We start from the raw sequence: 19,451 nt of genomic DNA, 5'->3' as shown, positions 1-19,451 counted from the left end.
ACCATGTGTATGGCAAACAAGGAAAAGAGATCTCATACTGCGATAACGTGTCAAGTGACATAAAAGGTCAAGGCAAAACAAGAACATGTTTTTCACTTTTTTGTGTCTCAACGTACAATTTTCCCGCCTTACTTGGGCATTGATTTAGTTTCTTTTGCGATACAAGTTGACAGAAATGTTACTCTTTGTTCGTTATTTAATGTCATTAAAGATGCATTTAGATGCCGTAAGATGGATGATGAATAAGATCTGAGCCTCACTAAGAAATACAATGTACATGTCAAATTATCACATTGTATGAAATCTATCATCAGTATTTACTAGGTATCAAAGTAGTGTTTTCTCTACTTTCAAGTTGACATCCTTTAAAAGTGACTAGGTGACTAGAAAAAACAGGGTGAACCGTGATCAGACAGTCGCAGAGGTGACGGCGCGCATGGCACTCGCTGTTCGCTTCCTTCACGCTCCCATGGTGACGTTGGCGCTCTCTCGGCGCGCACACCACAATCCAATTTGAGGTCGCAGAGAGAGCGCTCCCATTCCACTTGACGGCGATGACGCGGTGCGCTCGCTGTGCCCTACATTGAATCTGTATAACGATCGATTTTATAACTGTAATACCATCCATCATATACAAGCAACGGGGCAACCGAAAAGGCAACAAAACACGAAAAGCGGAAAATATATATATATATTTTTTTAAATCTATAAAATTCGTTGAGCATTTAGTCAAATTGTAAGTTGGGTGAACATGTGGCGATCACAGCGAGGTCGCCGGCCTAGTGGAATGGTGTAAATGACAGCACAGGGATATTATGACCTTGGCAATAAGTAACACAGGCTGCTCTTAGTGCGGTACACTAAACCTTAAACTGTCACATAAATTTTATCGTGCGTGACAACGCTATCAGGAAAATAGCTCGGGTACTTTGCTTGGGGTCTATACCTGTCTGCAGATAACAATAAGTTTATTGACATCTGCATTAATCAATGTCGTGGTGCCAGTTTAGAAATATATCTTGCGGCAGCTACTTGTTAGTGTACAAAGCATATCCAAATCCAATTACCAAAGTGCAGAGTCTTTGAAACCTTGTACGTAAACTCGTCGTAAAATATCGCAATCTTAAACAAGCAAAGCCTTTCAATTTATAGCTTACGCAAGTGGTTTAAAGACGTACTTGTGTTGAGGGAAGGCCGTTCGGTGTTATTGAAGTCATAATAGTTGCCAAGAACCAAGACTCGTGTTTTGCCCAGAAAAAAAAAAAACGAATTCAGTGGTCTTGGGATCGAATCATATGTCACCGGTGTTGTGCCCTTGGGAATGGAACTTTACATGATTCACACGCCATCCAGAGGTAAAGGCGTTGAAAAGAGAGTGCTTGGCTCCACCTTCCAATACCGCCCTCAAAAAGATTATGAGGTTACATTCATCTTTTATTACCAGTGTAATTTTCTGTAACGATAACATAGATGTAGTGATATATCAGTCTTAATGTATATTAACATATCAGCGGTCGGACATTTGACAACAGGGACCAAGATTTTATCCAGTTGGTCAAACTTAACAGACGAACATCGCAGCATTTCAATTAAGAATGGAAGGTCGCAGAAAAGTAACCCCAAACACGTCCTGCCATAAAATAGACCTTAAGCACCCTGGTGAAATATGCGTTGCATTTGTGTACTAGGCAAAATCAAATCACATTGTAAACTGCCATAAGAGAAATAAATATAGATATAATCAATGTCGTCTCTAGAATGTCTATAACACCTGGATATCTGATGTGTGCATTCCTATAGGAGATTAACAATGCACTTATTAATGTATATCTTTGTCAAAAATAGCAGACTCTCAAATATCGACAATGCTACCTGAGAGTCGATGTTATGGCCTGTAACATTTGCGAATAAAAAAAAATGGATATAAATGTATTCGGTGATGTCATAAAAACACCAACCTCTCTGCCTCAGTGTTAAGGAAAAATGATCAACCCAATTTGTATGGATAACTGAAAAAAAAAGATCCGATACTGCGATTAAGTGTCAGGTGTATTTTATTGATATTACTCAACACTGCAAAAGTGTTAACAAAGATAATCGATTCTGTAATTTTATGTTTATATTTTAAGTTTTTTTTCTTGCATTTCACAAAATGAACAACACATAATACAAAGCAAGGGGAAAACAAAGTACAGAAATATAACATAAGCCACTGATCCAAAACAATAAGTAAAGGTGGAACAGAAATGAGCTATAATTAATATCCATGAAAATAATGATAACAGTATCATTGGCAAATAAATATAACAAAAATAATATGAACCAAAGATTACAGAACATTGAAATCGAACAGAACTTACATTGACAAATGAAATATAAAAATTCCATATCAACAAAACTATCAGAACATGTAACAAAAAAACAATAATTACTGATCAGTGGCAAATAAATATGGCCGAAAACAATATCAACTAAGAATAACAGTTATTACATTTGATCAAAATTTCAAAAAAAAATATTGACATGCAAAAACATATTGTTAGCATAGCGTCAATAAAGAGGACAAAAAACGAAATCTTAATTAGATGCGTGTATCATTTTCCCCCATTTGTTGTTATGTTTTTTTTATAAAATTGGACTACAGAACATTAGTGCTGTTTATCTTGCATGCTGTATAGCAGACGAAAAGTTAGTTCTTAGTCATGCTTACTTACTGTCTACAATCTCTAGAAAGGGCAAACAATATTCTACCTGTAGCATTGGCATGGTCTGAATTTTCAACATATATGCGATATGCGACATATATATTTGATGAGGAATTAAAATAAGAAACATGATACCAGAATGCTTTATAGCATACTTGTACCAATGTGAATGATATATTTGACATTTAGTTGGTTATAACGTTTTGACAAGTTTAGCTGTTCATGTTTCGCTGTTGAGTCACTTAATCTTCTAACAGTCAACAATTCTCAGCTGGGTAAATATAATTTAATACTCAGTCATACCTAAGTCACACTACCACACGTAAGCCCAAATAGAAGATCGCCATCTGAGATAAATGACGGCGGTAAAAGACGCGATTAATTCTTTAAATTATACAGTATGTTGACCCAAATGTCTTTTGCCGCCTTTGGCATCCTGATAAGCGACATCGTTGTCTATCTTAGGACGTTTTAAGATGATTTAATTGAAATTGTATACAAGAAGAAAACAGTTATCAAAATCGCAAGATTATAATCATCAAATTGTTTTTAAATACAACAAATACCAGTAAGATATCAAATGAATGCATTTTACAGTTTATACAAAGTACTCTTTTGTGAAAGCCACTAATGTCTGCCTCCTAATGGCCTTCTCACATTTTTGTAACCTTCCGAGTGACGTAGCACTGTTTACTCATCTAGAATAGGCTTAGTGACTTTTAAAAGAATAGTACCTAAGGACGTTAGCAGCAGCTAACATTTTTTTATTCCAACGTTCTGTATACATCTAGCAGTCCACATCTGTCATGGGAGTGGCACATCTGGATGATTCTGACTGAGCAGAGTCTGGTCTTACATCATGACTAGGGTGTCTGTTGTTTGCCATTTTCTGTCGCCTTTTGCGAAAGCTGTCGGTCTCCTCGCGTAGATCTTCTACTGGCTGAAGTTCAAGTCCGTGAACCTTCATGTTTGGTGTACAGCCGTTCCGTTCATACCAAGCCGTTATGGCTGATCTGTCATAGATACAACCATCGTTTGCACGCACAGGGTCCTTCATCACACTGTTGCTTATTGGGCAGATATACTTTCTAGGAACAAGTTCATTGGACCTAGCATTCTCGGAGGTCCCCTCGCTACGGAGGGCTGTCAGAATGGCATGTGCTTTATCTAAAGGTATTCCAAAGTTAATCAGGTCTACCTCTTTACAGGACTGAAGGTTTTCATACGTGAAGTGATTTTCCGTCATGATGTTTATGTAGTCATCGAAGCCGTTTATCTTCAGAAAGTTCCGAAGTCGGTCATCTAAAAGCAAAAAAATGCAAACATTTAAGAGAATATTGTAGTTATAATATGATATAACAGAAAACCATGACAGTCTAGGTTTGGAAACAAGTGATAGATATATCACATGTTAGTGTTAACATATAAATATACAAAGCCAACAAAGCCAGTTAAACCACTATATACATAATATAATAGTGGCGTCGTGTGGCGCAACTGTAGAACACGCGGCTGTCAAACAATGGGTCCCGGGATCTAATCCCAGGTGCGCCCAGAGACATGTCCGAACTTGCGCCCCGACGTTGTGCACTTGGGAAAGGCACTTAACACGGCTATCCTCACTTCACTCAGGTGTAAATGAGTACCTAGCTCTTCTAGGGTTAGGGACGTCCCTCGGATAGGACGTTAAATGGAGGTCCCGTGTTTGGGGAGAGCCACACCCCACGCACGTAAAAGAACCCACCACACCTTTCGAAAAAGAGTAGGGGCATGCCCCGGTGTGCGATGGTCCAAATCCTTCTATCTGGAGTTGGTGATTCACTACAAATCACCCGGATGGAGGCCTGGCGAACCTCCGTCTCGTATTAGCCACACGGTGATTTACATCATTCACCCGGGCGGGAGATCTGGCGCATCACTGCCAACGTAAGGGTATGTCACCCCGTAAAGGGGCGGTATAACCCTACGCAAGGGGCCAGTTCTGGCCTGTGCACGTACTACTACTACTACATGATATATGAATCCTATATTTTTCTCGTACATGTAGTATCAAGTTTAAAAGAAACAATGTGCTCAAGTATGTCGCGACTCCTTGTGACAATGTGACAAGGTTGCAAATATGTCCTTTGCTCACATAGAATATATTATTTTTTCTAATAAGCAAGAAAGGATGAGACGGATTTCTTTTGAGTAACGCCTGGATTTGTAAGTGATACCAACTTTTGGCTTGTTTCGTCCCAATCAATACTTACCGACTAGCATTGTGTAGTTATTATCGTTCCCGCACGTCACGTTGGACTTCCCATCCGTTGCCATGCCAACAGTGTTCTTTACCAGTGACGCCTGGCTGCTGCTGTCTACTGAGAACAGGTCTTTAGATGACGCGTATGCAGGAATGGCGTAGGCTCCATCAGGTTCAATTTGTTCAACCTATATGTGTAAAAACAAAATGTATTCACCAATTAATGTTTCGTGTTAAGTGCGACACACATGCAAAAAAATGCTAGAACAGTTTTCAACGGTACCCATTTGTTCCCAAACGATTTACTTGTCTCTTTTAGCTTCGTTTCTTTAATGTCTGATGTTTAGTTGTCATTGTTGCTGTAAAATGATAAAATTGATCTACTTGCCTGTCCCTTCCTTTCCCCTCGTGTGACAGACCACTCTTCAACTCGCCTCCCTGCGCCAGCCAAGGACTCACAGTTGTCTGGTGAATATATAATATATAAGATAGAATTGCAATGAAGGAATGATATATCAATACAATATGTTAACTCCTTCTGGATTCAAGGTTACCCCAAAGTAAGAAATTTTAATTCCATTGTTGGTAGTTAATGTGTGTTTCATTACTAAGCCTGATGTTTAGATAGGCTGAATCTTACTTGTATTGCTCCTTCGTAAGTCTTCGTAGGTTCTGACGTTACCATCATCGCGCTGTGGTGGTGCTGGCAAATGTCTGAGTTGGTGACTGTTGTTCTGGTTGTTGTTGTGGTATCTGGGCAGGAACACGATATAACCTAAGTTGAGTTGCTTTTAGGTCACAACGCAAATTTGGCATTTGATTCCTTACCAACGATATAGAACTCTACCCTTATGGAGTAGCTTTCATGTAACTAAGAAATAGATGACTCTTCGATATAGTATAAAAGATAACAAATGGATTTTTCATTGAAAGTGCTAAGATTTTGAAGCAAAATATGTTATCACAAAAGTATAATGCATCTCACATTTGTTATCATTGCTCACCTTTTTTTCTTTATCTTCTTACGTCTGCAATAGACAATGAAGGTAGCAACACCGATGCCTACAAGAACTACTGTCACGCTGGACACAGCAATGAGTATGACTGTTGTGGACGACAATCCATCTTGGTCACCTAGGAGTTATTAGCACACTAAATTAGAAAATAAGGCGATATTGTTTTTGTTTTTGATTAAAATCATCAAGGGTATAATGTTTTTTAATGACTGAAATGCAATAAGTTATGTAAATAACAATATACCAGCTTGTCATCTGAGAGAATTACCTTCCGTTTGTAGAGCACAATATGTCGCGAAAGACACATCGTCCACAGCTATGTCACCTTGGTCTCCAGTCCCAACTACAGCCTCAAGGTAAACCTACATATAGGAGAACGCACAGCTTATAAGTTAATTGAAACCATAGGTGGATTAATAGGACTAGGGATGTTTCATGAAACGCCAATTAGGAAGGGTAAAATGATTAATTTATCCAGTCAGATCCTAACATATTGCCCGGTCATAAAAATACACATTGGCTTTATCCAAACAAAATAATACAAATTATATCTAACTTTCTAATTTTCGAAAAACCAATGTACGTACATATGCTAGTATGCGATTTTTGAGTCAAAGTCATCTAAGCATCCCAGAGTTAGGTTTTGAGTACCTGATATTTTCTGTAGTGGGATGTGATGCTGACCGAACCGAAAAGCCACCCTCTTCCCTGCTGGCCCTGCCGTCGCCATACTTCCTCCGTTGACTCATTACCCACCCCCTTAACCAGAACGTGCAGACTGCCGATGTTACGGCCTTGCATGTGGTAGAAGAAGCGAAACTAGACGGGAGACGAAAGCAGCAACAACATGAATACAAAACGTAAACCTGTCCGCAATGGGGAACAGATCTTTACAGCTCAATTGGTTCCATATTTTTTTGTTTTTGCTCTTATAAACATTGGGTATTCTCTAAATCATCAAATCACAAATCATTTAACATACACACCTGGCATGGTGAGTCATCTGTTAACACGGGACTGATGAGTTGTGCCTTCTGTCCTTCTTTGCTGTCTGAAGAATCAATGAATATGTAGAAACCTGGATGGGAGGTAGAATAACAAATCAAACGTTAGTTTCCTGTAATATTGAATTCTCACAATTCCATTTCTATTTATCTTGCAATTTTTCAATTGATGTGAATGATTATATTATATGAATAAACGTGTAGATATAATTCACAGTCACTATGAAGGTACAAAGGCAACAGTAGTATTGCTTTGCTGATTGAATGTACCTAATGGATTTTGATGAGTGTGGTCCACCTGTGGCCCAGTACCACTTGTGCTTGTTGATTCTCTGCCCCGTTGGAATTCGATGTCACCTGAACCAGCTGACCAAGAGCACAAGTCTTCTTCAAAAGCACATCTTCCTGGGTCTGCGCATTCAAGAGACATATGTCACTAAACATGCATTTCCCAAAGGCTATACATGTAGTGTACATATATGTTTATCTTACATATATATCTTATTTGTGTAGAACGTATGCGACTAAACAGTGTTAGATACCTTTATTACAGTCCCTTTCATCGCTCCCATCCACACAGTTCTCTTGAAAATCACACACGTAGTTCAATGAGATGCACTCGCCACTGCCGCATTTAAAGGTAGATGATGTCTCAGTACAGCCATCGTTATCTGAAAAAGGAAAATCAACCCAATTTAAAAAAAAGCAAGGCAAAGAAGTTCCACGGTTTACCTACAATTGTTTAATTTGCATTGAATAATATGTCATGTCATTACCCTATTTGCATAAAACATGAAAACTGGACAAAATCGTACCAATGATGCAGCCTGGCGTTAACGTTATGTCATCTATCGCTATCGACCCTGCCGACGGTGTTCTAATAGAACCTTGGAAGGAGACCTAGAACAAAGCAAAATCAGTGTAAAGGTATAAAGGATACATAAAATAAGTATCAACAAAGGATTCAAGACTAGCTGCACAAAGCGTATATGTTCTTATGGTCCTATACACGAACATTGTCTGACCTGAAACGGTGTTGTGTCCGATATTGGCACTTCTTGCTTGAGCCAGTTCGGGCCATGTGAAACACTTTGCTGCCATTCTAGCCTCGCATTCGTTCTTGATGCAACACGAACGGACAGACTTGCATCACCAATGTTCAGGTAGTAGTGAAACAGCAGCTGGAGAAAAGTATGGATATTATGCATGAACAATACGTTAAAGGAACATTCAAAATTTCCTTAACTTGATACGATGGACTGAATTAAAGGTTAAACTATAAACCTTTACGCCCTCTATCAACGCGAAAATCATTCTTATCATTTTTCAGTATGCGATTCTTTTCTATCTGTGTGTTCTGGTATTGAAGGTCTACGATTTGCATTCTATCTGCCATAAGTTTAATGTTTGACACAAAGCATGAATAACACATGGTGAACGCAAAACTTTTGGTAAGCACAAGTTCACTTACCGAACAGTTGACACCGTTGGAAATGAAGTACGTCGGAAGTAACAAGTAGGCGGTTGTTTCCATGGAGCCAGTTACGTACAGGAAATATCCATCTATAGTAAAGAGGCAGTATATTTATTCCTATCCCAGCATATATGGGTACCATTGCAATGCTATTGTAGATTTCAATCATACTTCTAATGCTGCACCTACAGTAGACTGTAAAATGTCTAATGCTTACACACAAAATACAATGTACATACAACTATCAGACAGACGTATATAACTTCTACCAAACTTTAAATCTTATCCTATCTATATTACTGGGCAACACCCGGTATGGGTATCGCCCAGGGTGCACGCCTAAGGCGGCCGGTGGTGGTGCTCCACAACAAAAATGCAAAAATTAAGCTAAATAACGGTTATGAAAGAAAAAAAAAACATGAACAATATAAACATCAAAAGTGATGTGATGGCCGCCTTAGCTATTGTATGGAACTACTGGTGGTGGGGAGGCCCATGTCCTGGGCCAGTAGTAGTAGTTACCTGTTTATGCTGCTGCAGAAGTAGAAACACACTGCAGCCGCAATCAGTCTCCCTTCAATCTTTTCCACTTAGTCCGGGGCCAACCCCACCGTAAATTGATTGACTGATCTTTATATCACTAAGCTTGATGCTCTACAGCCGGAAGTCGTTACAATTTTTCCTTTAAGTCGGTAATGCAATTGTCACTAACCTGTTTGACCTTCATGATCAACCAATGGAACGTCTGCCTCAGACCCGCCGAATCCTCGGGTCCAGTCGGTAGTGTCGCTTTTCAATTGGACCCAGTTACACAAGTCGTTCTGAAAGTCACATCTTCCTGGGTAGCTTCCTATTCAAGACAAATTGGTTTGACTTGGAATGTATTGGCTGATATTATTAGAAATTAATACAATAGGAAAAATCAATTGGCATTTCTCCAAAATACGTTAGCAGTTTCTGATTTTGCTAGCCAACAAAAATGAAATTGATCACTTACCACAATCAGTTTCATCACTGCGATCACCACAGTCGTCTGTGAAGTCACAACGGGTGGTTGGAGGTAGGCAGACAGCGTTGTCGCAGACAAACTGGTCTGGTGTGCACTGATGCCACTGACCTTGAATTTGATAACGAATGTATGTCAACATTGCATTGTTAGCGTGTCAAGACTAACATATCTAACCGAATTATGAGAACCTGTATCAGTTTTGAACATTGCGCAAAATGACTGCTGATACATAAAAAGTGTTGTTCGTAATGCCAGTAAGAAGAAAAAATTGCAAATATCATCAATGAATGAATGAAGACCTATATTGTACATGTTTGCCCCACTGGACCAAGCACAGGTCACATGTTAACAATTATATACATATTAACGAGTATTACTGTACATAAACATCTAGCATACTCTAGTATTTTCGACTTCCTCTCGCTTCTTGGTAATTGTATAAATGGAGGAGGCTGTGTGATTAGTTAGAGTTGGTCTATCAAAGGCTGCAAGAAATATAAATTTCACTATCAATTTCAGGTATTTTAAAGTGGGGAATTTACTTTAATTATTAACTGAGTATTTTTTCTGCCTTATGAAATCATGGAAGAAGAGATCTGATCACCAAAAAATACTTACCCGCACATCTCACAGACACATCTCTGACATGGTTACAAAGTGGACTCCAGTTTTCCCAGGGCTTTGTGCGACATTCCGTGATTCTAGACTTGTTTCTTGAGTCGCATGTGACGTCATCTAGTAGGATGGGTGTCGAGTCAGGTGCAGGATACCTTTTTGGACGGAAGTACGGAAATAATACGGTAAATATCATTTCATAGATATCGGTAGAGCATTGCCTTCAAGCAGTAAGTAAAGCAACAGCCAATGTGTTTATTTTTCACCATCACAAAATAGATACCTCGAATCTGTCCAGACAGACGTCCTGTACCCCAGTTGAGCACACACCACATCAGCGCTAGTCTGGGTCCAGCCGATGTTACAGATGGTTCCCCAGCGGTGGTTGTAGTAGATCTCCACACGGCCTTCATCGAACCTCGCACCGTCAACTAGACGGACGCTTCCGTCAACTAGATGAATAAACAAACGCCATGTTTATTAAGTAATTTCACAAAAAATCGGAAAAATTCATAAAGCCTTCGTTACATCACCAATATCTTCTACAAATCTTAGACAACCATATGTTGTAGATAACAGTTCATACCTTCTCGGACACAGTCCCATGAGAAAGAAATGTCGTCAATACCGATTCTGGCATCTCGCCCGTACCCGATTACACCTTGAATAATTACCTGTGAAGGAAATGTTAAAATTATAAGATAAACATGGATCACAAATAGTGATTACCACGATCATTTTAGGTGTTTGTTGGGGCACGATTACACACAATTTCTACTACATCGTCACTTAAAAATGTAGCTTTTTTAATTTTTTATTGTTTGTGCTTATCCCAACACAAAGTATATTTGTTATGGTGCAACAACAACTGCTAAATGAAGGGTTTATATTTAAAATTCTAAATTACTAACTTGAAATGGGTCTTGCTCCTGAAATGACACGGTGACTTGTGACCACGTCCTTGTTGTCCCCGCTGATTCCTGCCATGCCGGTCTCTGTACTCCTGTGTAGTACTGCCTGGTGATAACATCCAGGTCTCCGGCGTCGGGTCCGGAGAAGTAATAACTAAACGTCATCTGCAGAGAAGCAAGTTCAAATTTATCAGAATAGAATTATGAACAAAATTAAAGAGTTGAATTTGTTATCATATCAAAAACTTGCCAGGTGTTTTTACCCAATATACAATCATTGATGGGACGAACGGAGAACGTTATAGGAAACCGCTATGTCTATGTAGAGTGTATGTGTTCCTTAAACCATTTCTTAGCAAGCTATACAGTACTAACGAGAACACTTACATTACAAGGGCGAACCACAGACGGCACAATAACGGGACCGATGATTCTGGCTATATCCGAAGGCTGCTGGCCGGCATCATTACCAACATACAGGAAATGTCCATCGGCTAAACATGAAAACAAAGTTCTCAAGTCCCCCTATGATGCTTCACAATCTTCTATGATTAGGAACAGGTAAAACGTATTGTACAAAAATACTTGCAATGATATTAAATGTGATTTGATGTGACCTGTGCAGGAAAAATATCATTAACCCATACGTCTATTGTAATATCCATGAAGAGAAAATAATTCCTTCAATAAATTTGTTCTGAAAGAAATGTAGGAAAACATTAAAGAAACAAACTGTCCTACTATTCTATGCTTTCCTGGAGGTCCCAATAAACAGTTTTGATAATATCTTACCTGCTGGCAGATTGACTCCTTCTCCGGCTGTTTGTTTCATCCAGTCAAAATCGTCATTCGTCTGTTGGTGCCACTCACATGTTCCTATAGCCTCAAAGTCACAGGGCACTGGATGTCGGGTTTCTGTAAAAGGCGCAGGCCGGTTATAAAGTTTAATAGGTTGAATAAACGATCTTGAAATTTGACACAAAGACAAGAAAGACAAAACACTTTGAGTATGACACCAATATTACATCATGTTTGAGAAAAGGATAACCTGCTATGCTCTGGGCCAGTTATTGTGAATGGGCTTTACTCTCTCTGCCCACTGAAACTTCGAACCCTAGGAGACCAGACATTTGATTATGACATTTAATCCTGTACATGGAAAGAAATCTTTCTCGTTTTGTATATTCCGTTGTTTTATTTTTAAATCATATTTTCATGTCATGTAGTATATCCAACCTATCAATTTGAAATCAAATCACAGAAACCCAACTTTAGTCATTCCAGTTGAAAGAGGGCCGTAATAAATGTAGTAGCCGTATTGTAGAACTTTCACTAAGTGTATGTAAAAACTAGTTTATGTCAATAATTAACCTATCGACAAACACATTCGGGCTCGTTATACAGTATCCATTACAAACTACCGTAAAGTCAGTTATGTTCGTGACAATAAGGTATTGTAACGCGGTAAAAATCACAAGCATGCAGTGACTTCATGGCTTAAACATCAGTGGTAATTGAGGGGGGGGGGCATATTCGTGGTGTGATGCGTTCCCACAAAGAGGTAACAGTGAAAACCTAAATCTAGAAAACCTCGAAAATGTCAAATAAACGGTATATTATCAAAGAGCATGTTTTACGACATGTGTTAGAACAATATTCTCAGGTAAGTTAAGACCCGGTAAGCCTGGCCCTAGGAAAGACTCATTAATATATTATAATGGCATTGAAATGAGCTAAGGTGCGATTAGAAAGGCTATAATTGGGTGATAATTCCTGTGGTTGCACCTCCCCCTGCTCCTCCTGTATTTTGCATTCCTATGCGCTAATTGCACACCCTGCCAGGCGCCCCCCTGAGCACAGTAAGTTAGAACGTTCCATCCAAGATGGCGGTATGTGCGGGAAATAGCAGTCAACCAAACCAGAGTGTTGCTTGGAAACAGTTTTTCTGTGTGTTGAGTTTGTTTTTCATGTTATTTGTAGACAAAGACCACAGATTGCCAAATCGTGGCCATTTATATTTGGTACGAATTGGCAACAATGCACTCTAGTCAAGCTGATGAGCTATAATTGGTGTGAACAAAGGAGTTCTTTGCCATGTGTGAACGAGGCGAGAACGTGAGGTTTAGCTTTGCAAGTTGTGTTCATTGTATGTACTGTCATAAACATCCTGGGACTCTAAATCTGAGAAAGCTGAGAAGCAAAGAGTCTTGTTCACAGTCAGGTAAGATCACAAAGGCCTTATACAAAAATGCAAATGACAGGTATTTTGTAACCTTGAATTGAAAGAGAAAGGTATGCTTTGATGTCAGAAGTGACAAATAATGCAGAGACTTCCCTGAAAAAAACTTCAGTTATCTGTATTTTCAAAATTACTACTTTTCATTAACCTTTTAACCAATGAGGTTATATGGACGTCTAATATAACATCATTGGGCTAACACAGGCTAACTTCTCAGCTCCATTGCCAACATGAAAGGAGTGCAGATGAACTGAGTTAGACCCTGAAACCCTAGGCTCTACCATCCTCCGCGGGTCGCTGGGAAAATAGTAGAAATTGGCCAAAATAGAGTCAATTGTACGAAAGGAGTCGGCTACAGAGATAGGGTCTAATAAGGCTGCGAATGTTACCCTCCATGGCCAAAGTCCCCCGGCAAATGTTCTCCCTAAAGCCATGATAGCCGGCGCGGTCAAAAAAACCGCGAAACGTGAAACCTGTGTAGAATGATGACGTTATACCATAGGAGCAGGACTCTATTAATTCCCCAGCCGAAGAGGTCACTATATTATATAAACCAAGGAGGTTTGAATAGGAACATTTACATGTTACATAGCCTGTGTACGTCCGATTACTACCTGGGCTCCTATACTCGCTACCCTGAAAGTAAAACAATAGCAAGCGTAGGAGCCCTAATAATAAGATGCATATGGCATCCAGGCTAACGGTTACTTGCTTGTTCATCTGTAGACCCTCCCAGGGTTGCCCAACGCATAAGGACATTTGGAAACTTATTACGTTAATTAATGAAGTTGAGGCCGAGGGGAATATGCTGCTATTTGACTATAGGTCTCTTTCCTTCTTTGTTGTAGTCAGTCAGACAGAAGTAGTCTTATAGCATATGTAGGAGTCAGCTTTTTTTGCTGCACACAATTTATTACACAGCGACTTTTGCCTCATATAGGAGACGGTAAAGTCTAAGTAAAGACTAAAAGAGATAAAATTCATGGCCTTAGAGATGTGGGGTCAGATAGAAATACAGTCTATCTTTACTAAACAATCTACCGTGTATTACGGTGTACAACAAAATGTAACTGATATGAATATTCCATTCTATGCATTTACCCATAGCATTTCATTTTCTTTCAAAATCTCTATGGTTCAAGTCGCAATGCTGACAGCGTTGTTGTTCTGTAGGGGTACAACGTTTTCCTGTTTCAAAAGACAATGTGTATTGGTGTATTCTATGACTCGATGAGAACGTATGCAAGGTTTAGTGCAGGCAGTCCTGTACTGTACCGTGTGCGTACAACGTAAATTGTTCACGTTCTTTGTGTGTTCTTATGTTCCGTTTATGTATTTTTCATGGTATTTCCACTCTCAACAGTTCTTTCCAAAAGTTTTATTCCAATATAGATCCCCCTTGACTGGTCAGACTACGTCTTTCAAAGGACTTGAATGAATGCTGTGGCCACCCTGTTTGTGCTGTCTGCCCTCTGTGCATAAATTAAGATAATTGCAGATAATGAGTTCATGAGCGGGTGTGAAAACAATTACTCTATTGAGAGATATGCGGCTGTGAGATTGATGGATGGGCTAGGAAGACCAAACTCTGAAAAATTGAGGGTTTTAGACTTAAAAGGCTGAGATAGGTTCGTAGCTATGGCATATAAAGTTGGAATTGGGCGCAAACAAGGCCTAAGGAGTTACTTTCTTTCAAAGTCTTTCCGAAAAATCTATTTCATCTTACAATATTTAGATACTAGCTGATAAAGTTATGGTCACCCCCCCCCCCCAAATGATCCAAAACAACAAAATTATCAATATTTCTCTAAACCTGAGCAGTATTCTAATTTTCCGGGAAGACCTCCTTGTAGCAACTGACTATCACTACATCCTGTAAAAAATTCTATATTCCAGGATCTTTGCAGCAACCTTGCCAGGTCAGTTAATGTAAAAATGATAACGATCCTATATTTATGAATTATGAAAATACCATGAATCTATTTCCAGTATCTTATTCATGGTTAGAAGGAGAGGTACCAAGGCAAATTTTCCTCCAAATTTCAAACTTATTGGCCTTACGGCACTGGAGATATGGCGGTTTGTATCCACCCTACCGTTCACTCTACTTCAGGTCTTAACCAGGCTTGGTCAAGTCTTATCTCAGTAGAGTTTTGCAATCTATATCCATGCAATATATGGGCAGTACAAAATTATAGAAATAGTGGAATCAGAACATAAACACATTAGAAAATATAAGCTCTAACCTGGAACTCATGTATAATAAAGTACTAACTGACAGATAAATAAATTAAGTAACTTTGATATCAGATAAATTAAGGGAGTTTCATGTCAGTAATGCTGTTACACCAAAACAGTTCCCATTTTTCCCTAACACAATACTACTTGCTCAATAAGGCTAGAAATTTGGCTCTGGCAACAGAGGTTTGTATTTTTGTGGATCATAATAGGCCTGCATCGGTCTTCCCATTGCATGCTAGTTACAAGTCTCTCTATAAATGTCAATATTCATCCCAATTGGATAATATATGTATTACACATTCCCGGCCATTAGGAAAAGGAAACAAAAATCAAATTTGCAGTGAGTGGTCAACGGATTCAGGAAATAAAAGATGTACCTTCATCAATGTGCAACAAAATATAGTTTCACATTAAAGAGTGGGACACACTTTCCTTACAGGCGAAGAAATAAGTGACTCTGCAGCCTGTTTGTACTATATCCTTCGACACCAAAGGGGCAAAATGATGATGCAAATATGTGAAAAAGAAGCTGTACATGTATATGCCATTTATTTGAAGTTTTAAAGAATGTTGGCTGTTGAAGGCAAGATAAGCAAACGTGTGATCTTTCTTTGCAGGAGCTACGGTTGTTTTGATATGAAGTATTTAATGTTTGTTTTTTCATATTTGAATACATGGCACAACGTTTTCCTTGCACTGCTTTTTTGTACACCGAAAATAACTTTCTTGTCTTTCTAGCTTTTCTCGTTTTTCTTAATTTAACTTGTGGACAAAACATGAAGAATTACTCTGATTTTTTCCATGGAAATTCTCACAACAAGGAACACTTTACATACACTACCAAAAATCGTTTTTCTTATTTTCTTGTTTTTCCTTCTACGGACAAAATGTTTCTGTCAACAAGAATATTATTCTGTATATAAGAATCCCTTTGTTAAGCACAAACAAGAATCCCTTTGTTAAGCACAAACAAGAATCCCTTTGTTAAGCACAAACAAGAATCCCTGTTTTAAGCACAGACAAGAATCCCTGTTTTAAGTACAAACAAGATTTGCATCTAAGAATTATTTTCTTAACTTAAACCACGAAAGTTCAAGAAAATAATTCTAGTAGAATCAAATTTTCAAGAAAAATAACTTATGGGAAGAATTTGTAAGAATAAAAATTTGACGAAACAAAAAAACAAATCTTATATTAGGCCGAAGAAAGCAATTTTTCTTATATTTCTAGAAAATTCTTATTGTAAAGCAGCATGCTAGAGATATTTTCTTGAACTTTCTTGGTTTAAGTTAACTTAAGAAAAAAATTCTTTGTGTAAGAATTGAAATAGACTTTAGACCTCCCAGAAGGTTTCTTGAATTTTCTTGCGTTCCTTTGTATAAGAAAATCTTTCTCAACTTAAGAAAACAAGAAAGAACAAAAAAAAAAATTGGTGGTGAATCTCAACAAGACTTTCACCCTCAAGAATTTCTAAAAATTCAAGTCTAAATTTCTTGTTTTTATTGACTTCAAGATTATTTTTATTTTTATGTTCAAGAAAATATTAGAATATTTCTCTTCCCTTTCTTAGATAATTTTACTTCAAGACAAACATTCTAAGAAAAAAAATTTAACTCGTGGATATAATGTATTTCTTGAAATCAGAAAATCTCCTTCCTTGAATAAATTTTGAATAAGAGAAAACAAGAAAAATGTATTTCTGGTATTGTAACAGATCCTCATCACATATTCTACCATTTCGGAACCCACTTCGATTAGCTTGTAACAGCTAATGATTTGACAGTAGCTTGCGTCAAATATCTGAAGGGTATATTATCACTTTTAGACGTCCATATATGAGCATATACGGTTTTACATTTTCTGAAATAAGGCCATGTATATTGATTTGCTTATATGAATGACATCCGCGCGCGCATCAATTTTCGGCCGTTTCCAAAAAAAGTTTTCGACCATATTGTAAACCATACAGAAGTTGCTGCAAAATGAAAAAAAAGTAATCTATAAATTGCAAAAAGATATTTCGAAAAATGGATGCTTTTCGTAGAATGCCCAAGTGAATTCGAAGATCAAAGAATAAGTTTTGAAGGAACAAAATTAAAGAATCTATATTAGCGTGTACTAAAAACTCAGTTTGTTTAGTTTTGTTCATCCTAGATTCCAAAATGAAGGCAATTCTTTTTTCCGATCTTTTTTTATTCGCGCTCTCTTATCAGGTTTGGGGTCCATAGAGGATGTTATCCATATAATCAAATCAACATAGCCTAAGCAAAACAAAACAAAACAAAAAAAGTACTTACCCAGGCAGACGTTGTTGTATTGGTCATAGACCTCCCCCTCTGGACATATTGGGAGTGTTCCTGTAGAGAAGATTGTGTTTACATGATATGCTTTCTTTGAAAAAAAAGAAAATTAAATAAATTTTCAGCCATACTGTGACAAAAACATAGTATATGTAAGGCATTAACAGTTTTTCAAAGTCTGTTACACAAACGAAAAAACATCAAGTTCCATTTCATTTAAGAATATAATATAGTACCCAAACATACGTACCTGCACAGTATGCTTGATTACAGCTTGTCGGTGGCACCAACTCGTACACGTAGAAAACCCCTTGTGTATCCACACACCGCTTGACCTGGATGTTCCACGGGAAAGGACAACAGTCCCCCGGTACACCGTAATTAGGACAAACCGTTCGGTTGACTACAGTACTGTCTGTCGGTAGGGTTCCGTTCATCCATATAGGAACCTGAGTTCCACAGTGGTACGGCTCCACACAGGTTGTAGGGATCTCACCGCCAACATAACTGATGAACCGGTACCAGCCTTTTGATAAAGTGTTGTCACATAGGAGAGAGTGTCCTGCCTCCACCTCGGCTGCTGCACTCCGTCTGACTTGGTTTATCTCGTGGTAGTCTGAACAGGGGTCGGTACTGACGGCCTCGGTCATAAACACTAAAACAAGCCAAGAAAAAAGTCATATTGTTGATATTCTTAATGCCGACAGGTGTGCATGTAGATTATTTAAGGATGTTGCAGACTCTTTAAAACTAATCTTCATATGTTTGGAGTTTGTCTTAATAGCAAAACTGGACACCGTCTGCACGTAAAAGTATATTCCTAATAGGGTCAAGCTTCTATTTTGTTCAAATTGAAGACTTGGCTAAATTCAAAGGTTCAAATCACCCCATGTAATAAAGCAACGCTTTACGCACTGCTATGTCTGTATTTCGTGTTAATGCGTTGTTTATATTTTGTATCTGTATTGCAAGTATAACGACCCTTTGAATAACACACCAGCTTCGCTCAAAATTTGTATTAATCGCCTCCCGTAACTCATTGTGTAGGATAATCGATATTAGAGTTCCCACAAAGTGACAAAGTTTTAGATATTCATCGACAGAAATGACCACTTTCACCAATCCAGTGTACCATTTCACTCAAATAACAACAACGACAAAGTGTACTCACTTATAACAGCTAGGAAACCTAATACGGCTGACTTCCATTCAGCACTGGACTTCATGGTGGCTTTGAGTAAACGCGCCTACCGCATAATTAACGTTTACCACAGTTGTCTATCCCGTATCACGGGCACAGAAACACAAGGAAGTCTTCCTTGCCGAAAATTGTCACGAAATGTACGACGTCCCAGCCAACATGCACTGTTATCGCCACCGATGAAAGGGGTTTACTTAACAAATATTTGCCGTGTATGGCGGCAGCTGTTAAAGGTGATAGACCCTAACTCATTGTAAAGGACGCAGTGATTAACATACCAGTAAAAGATTACTCAGCTGCTACTCTGTCAGAGGCATGGCGTATTTAGGTATTGGGGCCTTTCTACATGTGACACTTGATACGAACGACGCTGTAAACTTGAAGTGGTTTAATACATTGACACAAAGGCGTCCGACTCTCCTAAATAAGTTTGGAATATCTGATAAATAGACGTGTTTTGAGCCATTGTGTTAACCACCAAAATTCAATTCGTT

At 38.4% G+C, this 19,451-nt stretch overlaps 1 protein-coding gene across 1 annotated transcript; it reads right to left on the bottom strand.

Moving 5' to 3' along the window:
* Window positions 1-2,459: 2,459 nt before the first annotated feature.
* On the bottom strand, window positions 2,460-19,143 carry LOC136447728 (MAM and LDL-receptor class A domain-containing protein 2-like). The gene is made up of 24 exons (XM_066446771.1): window positions 18,928-19,143; window positions 18,007-18,411; window positions 17,754-17,813; window positions 11,769-11,891; window positions 11,364-11,470; window positions 10,977-11,141; window positions 10,652-10,739; window positions 10,349-10,517; window positions 10,069-10,220; window positions 9,439-9,558; window positions 9,154-9,291; window positions 8,439-8,530; window positions 7,993-8,148; window positions 7,783-7,867; window positions 7,510-7,638; window positions 7,238-7,378; window positions 6,950-7,041; window positions 6,615-6,782; window positions 6,232-6,325; window positions 5,952-6,081; window positions 5,588-5,700; window positions 5,336-5,412; window positions 4,958-5,135; window positions 2,460-4,007 (listed from the first exon to the last, which is right to left on the bottom strand). Exons 1-24 carry the CDS (start codon window positions 18,980-18,982, stop codon window positions 3,493-3,495), a joined length of 3,552 nt encoding a protein of 1,183 aa, XP_066302868.1. The 5' UTR covers window positions 18,983-19,143; the 3' UTR covers window positions 2,460-3,492.
* Between the last annotated feature and the right edge of the window lie 308 nt (window positions 19,144-19,451).

The sequence above is a fragment of the Branchiostoma lanceolatum genome, chromosome 13 (genome assembly GCF_035083965.1).
Source record: "Branchiostoma lanceolatum isolate klBraLanc5 chromosome 13, klBraLanc5.hap2, whole genome shotgun sequence".
In the NCBI taxonomy this organism is placed as follows: domain Eukaryota; kingdom Metazoa; phylum Chordata; class Leptocardii; order Amphioxiformes; family Branchiostomatidae; genus Branchiostoma; species Branchiostoma lanceolatum.
The sequence above is the reverse complement of the archived record's forward strand: the minus strand, read 5'-3'. Positions and strand labels throughout refer to the sequence as shown.

What these genes read in the sequence shown, in the direction of transcription:
- LOC136447728 (XM_066446771.1), bottom strand. Translation starts at nt 18,982, where the DNA reads ATGAAGTCCAGTGCTGAATGGAAGTCAGCCGTATTAGGTTTCCTAGCT. An exon ending in CGGACACAACACCGTTTCAG is followed by an intron (nt 7,868 to 7,992) that starts GTCAGACAATGT and finishes GCTTTGTTCTAG; the next exon opens with GTCTCCTTCCAAGGTTCTAT. An exon ending in TAACTACACAATGCTAGTCG is followed by an intron (nt 4,008 to 4,957) that starts GTAAGTATTGAT and finishes TTTTGCTTTTAG; the next exon opens with ATGACCGACTTCGGAACTTT.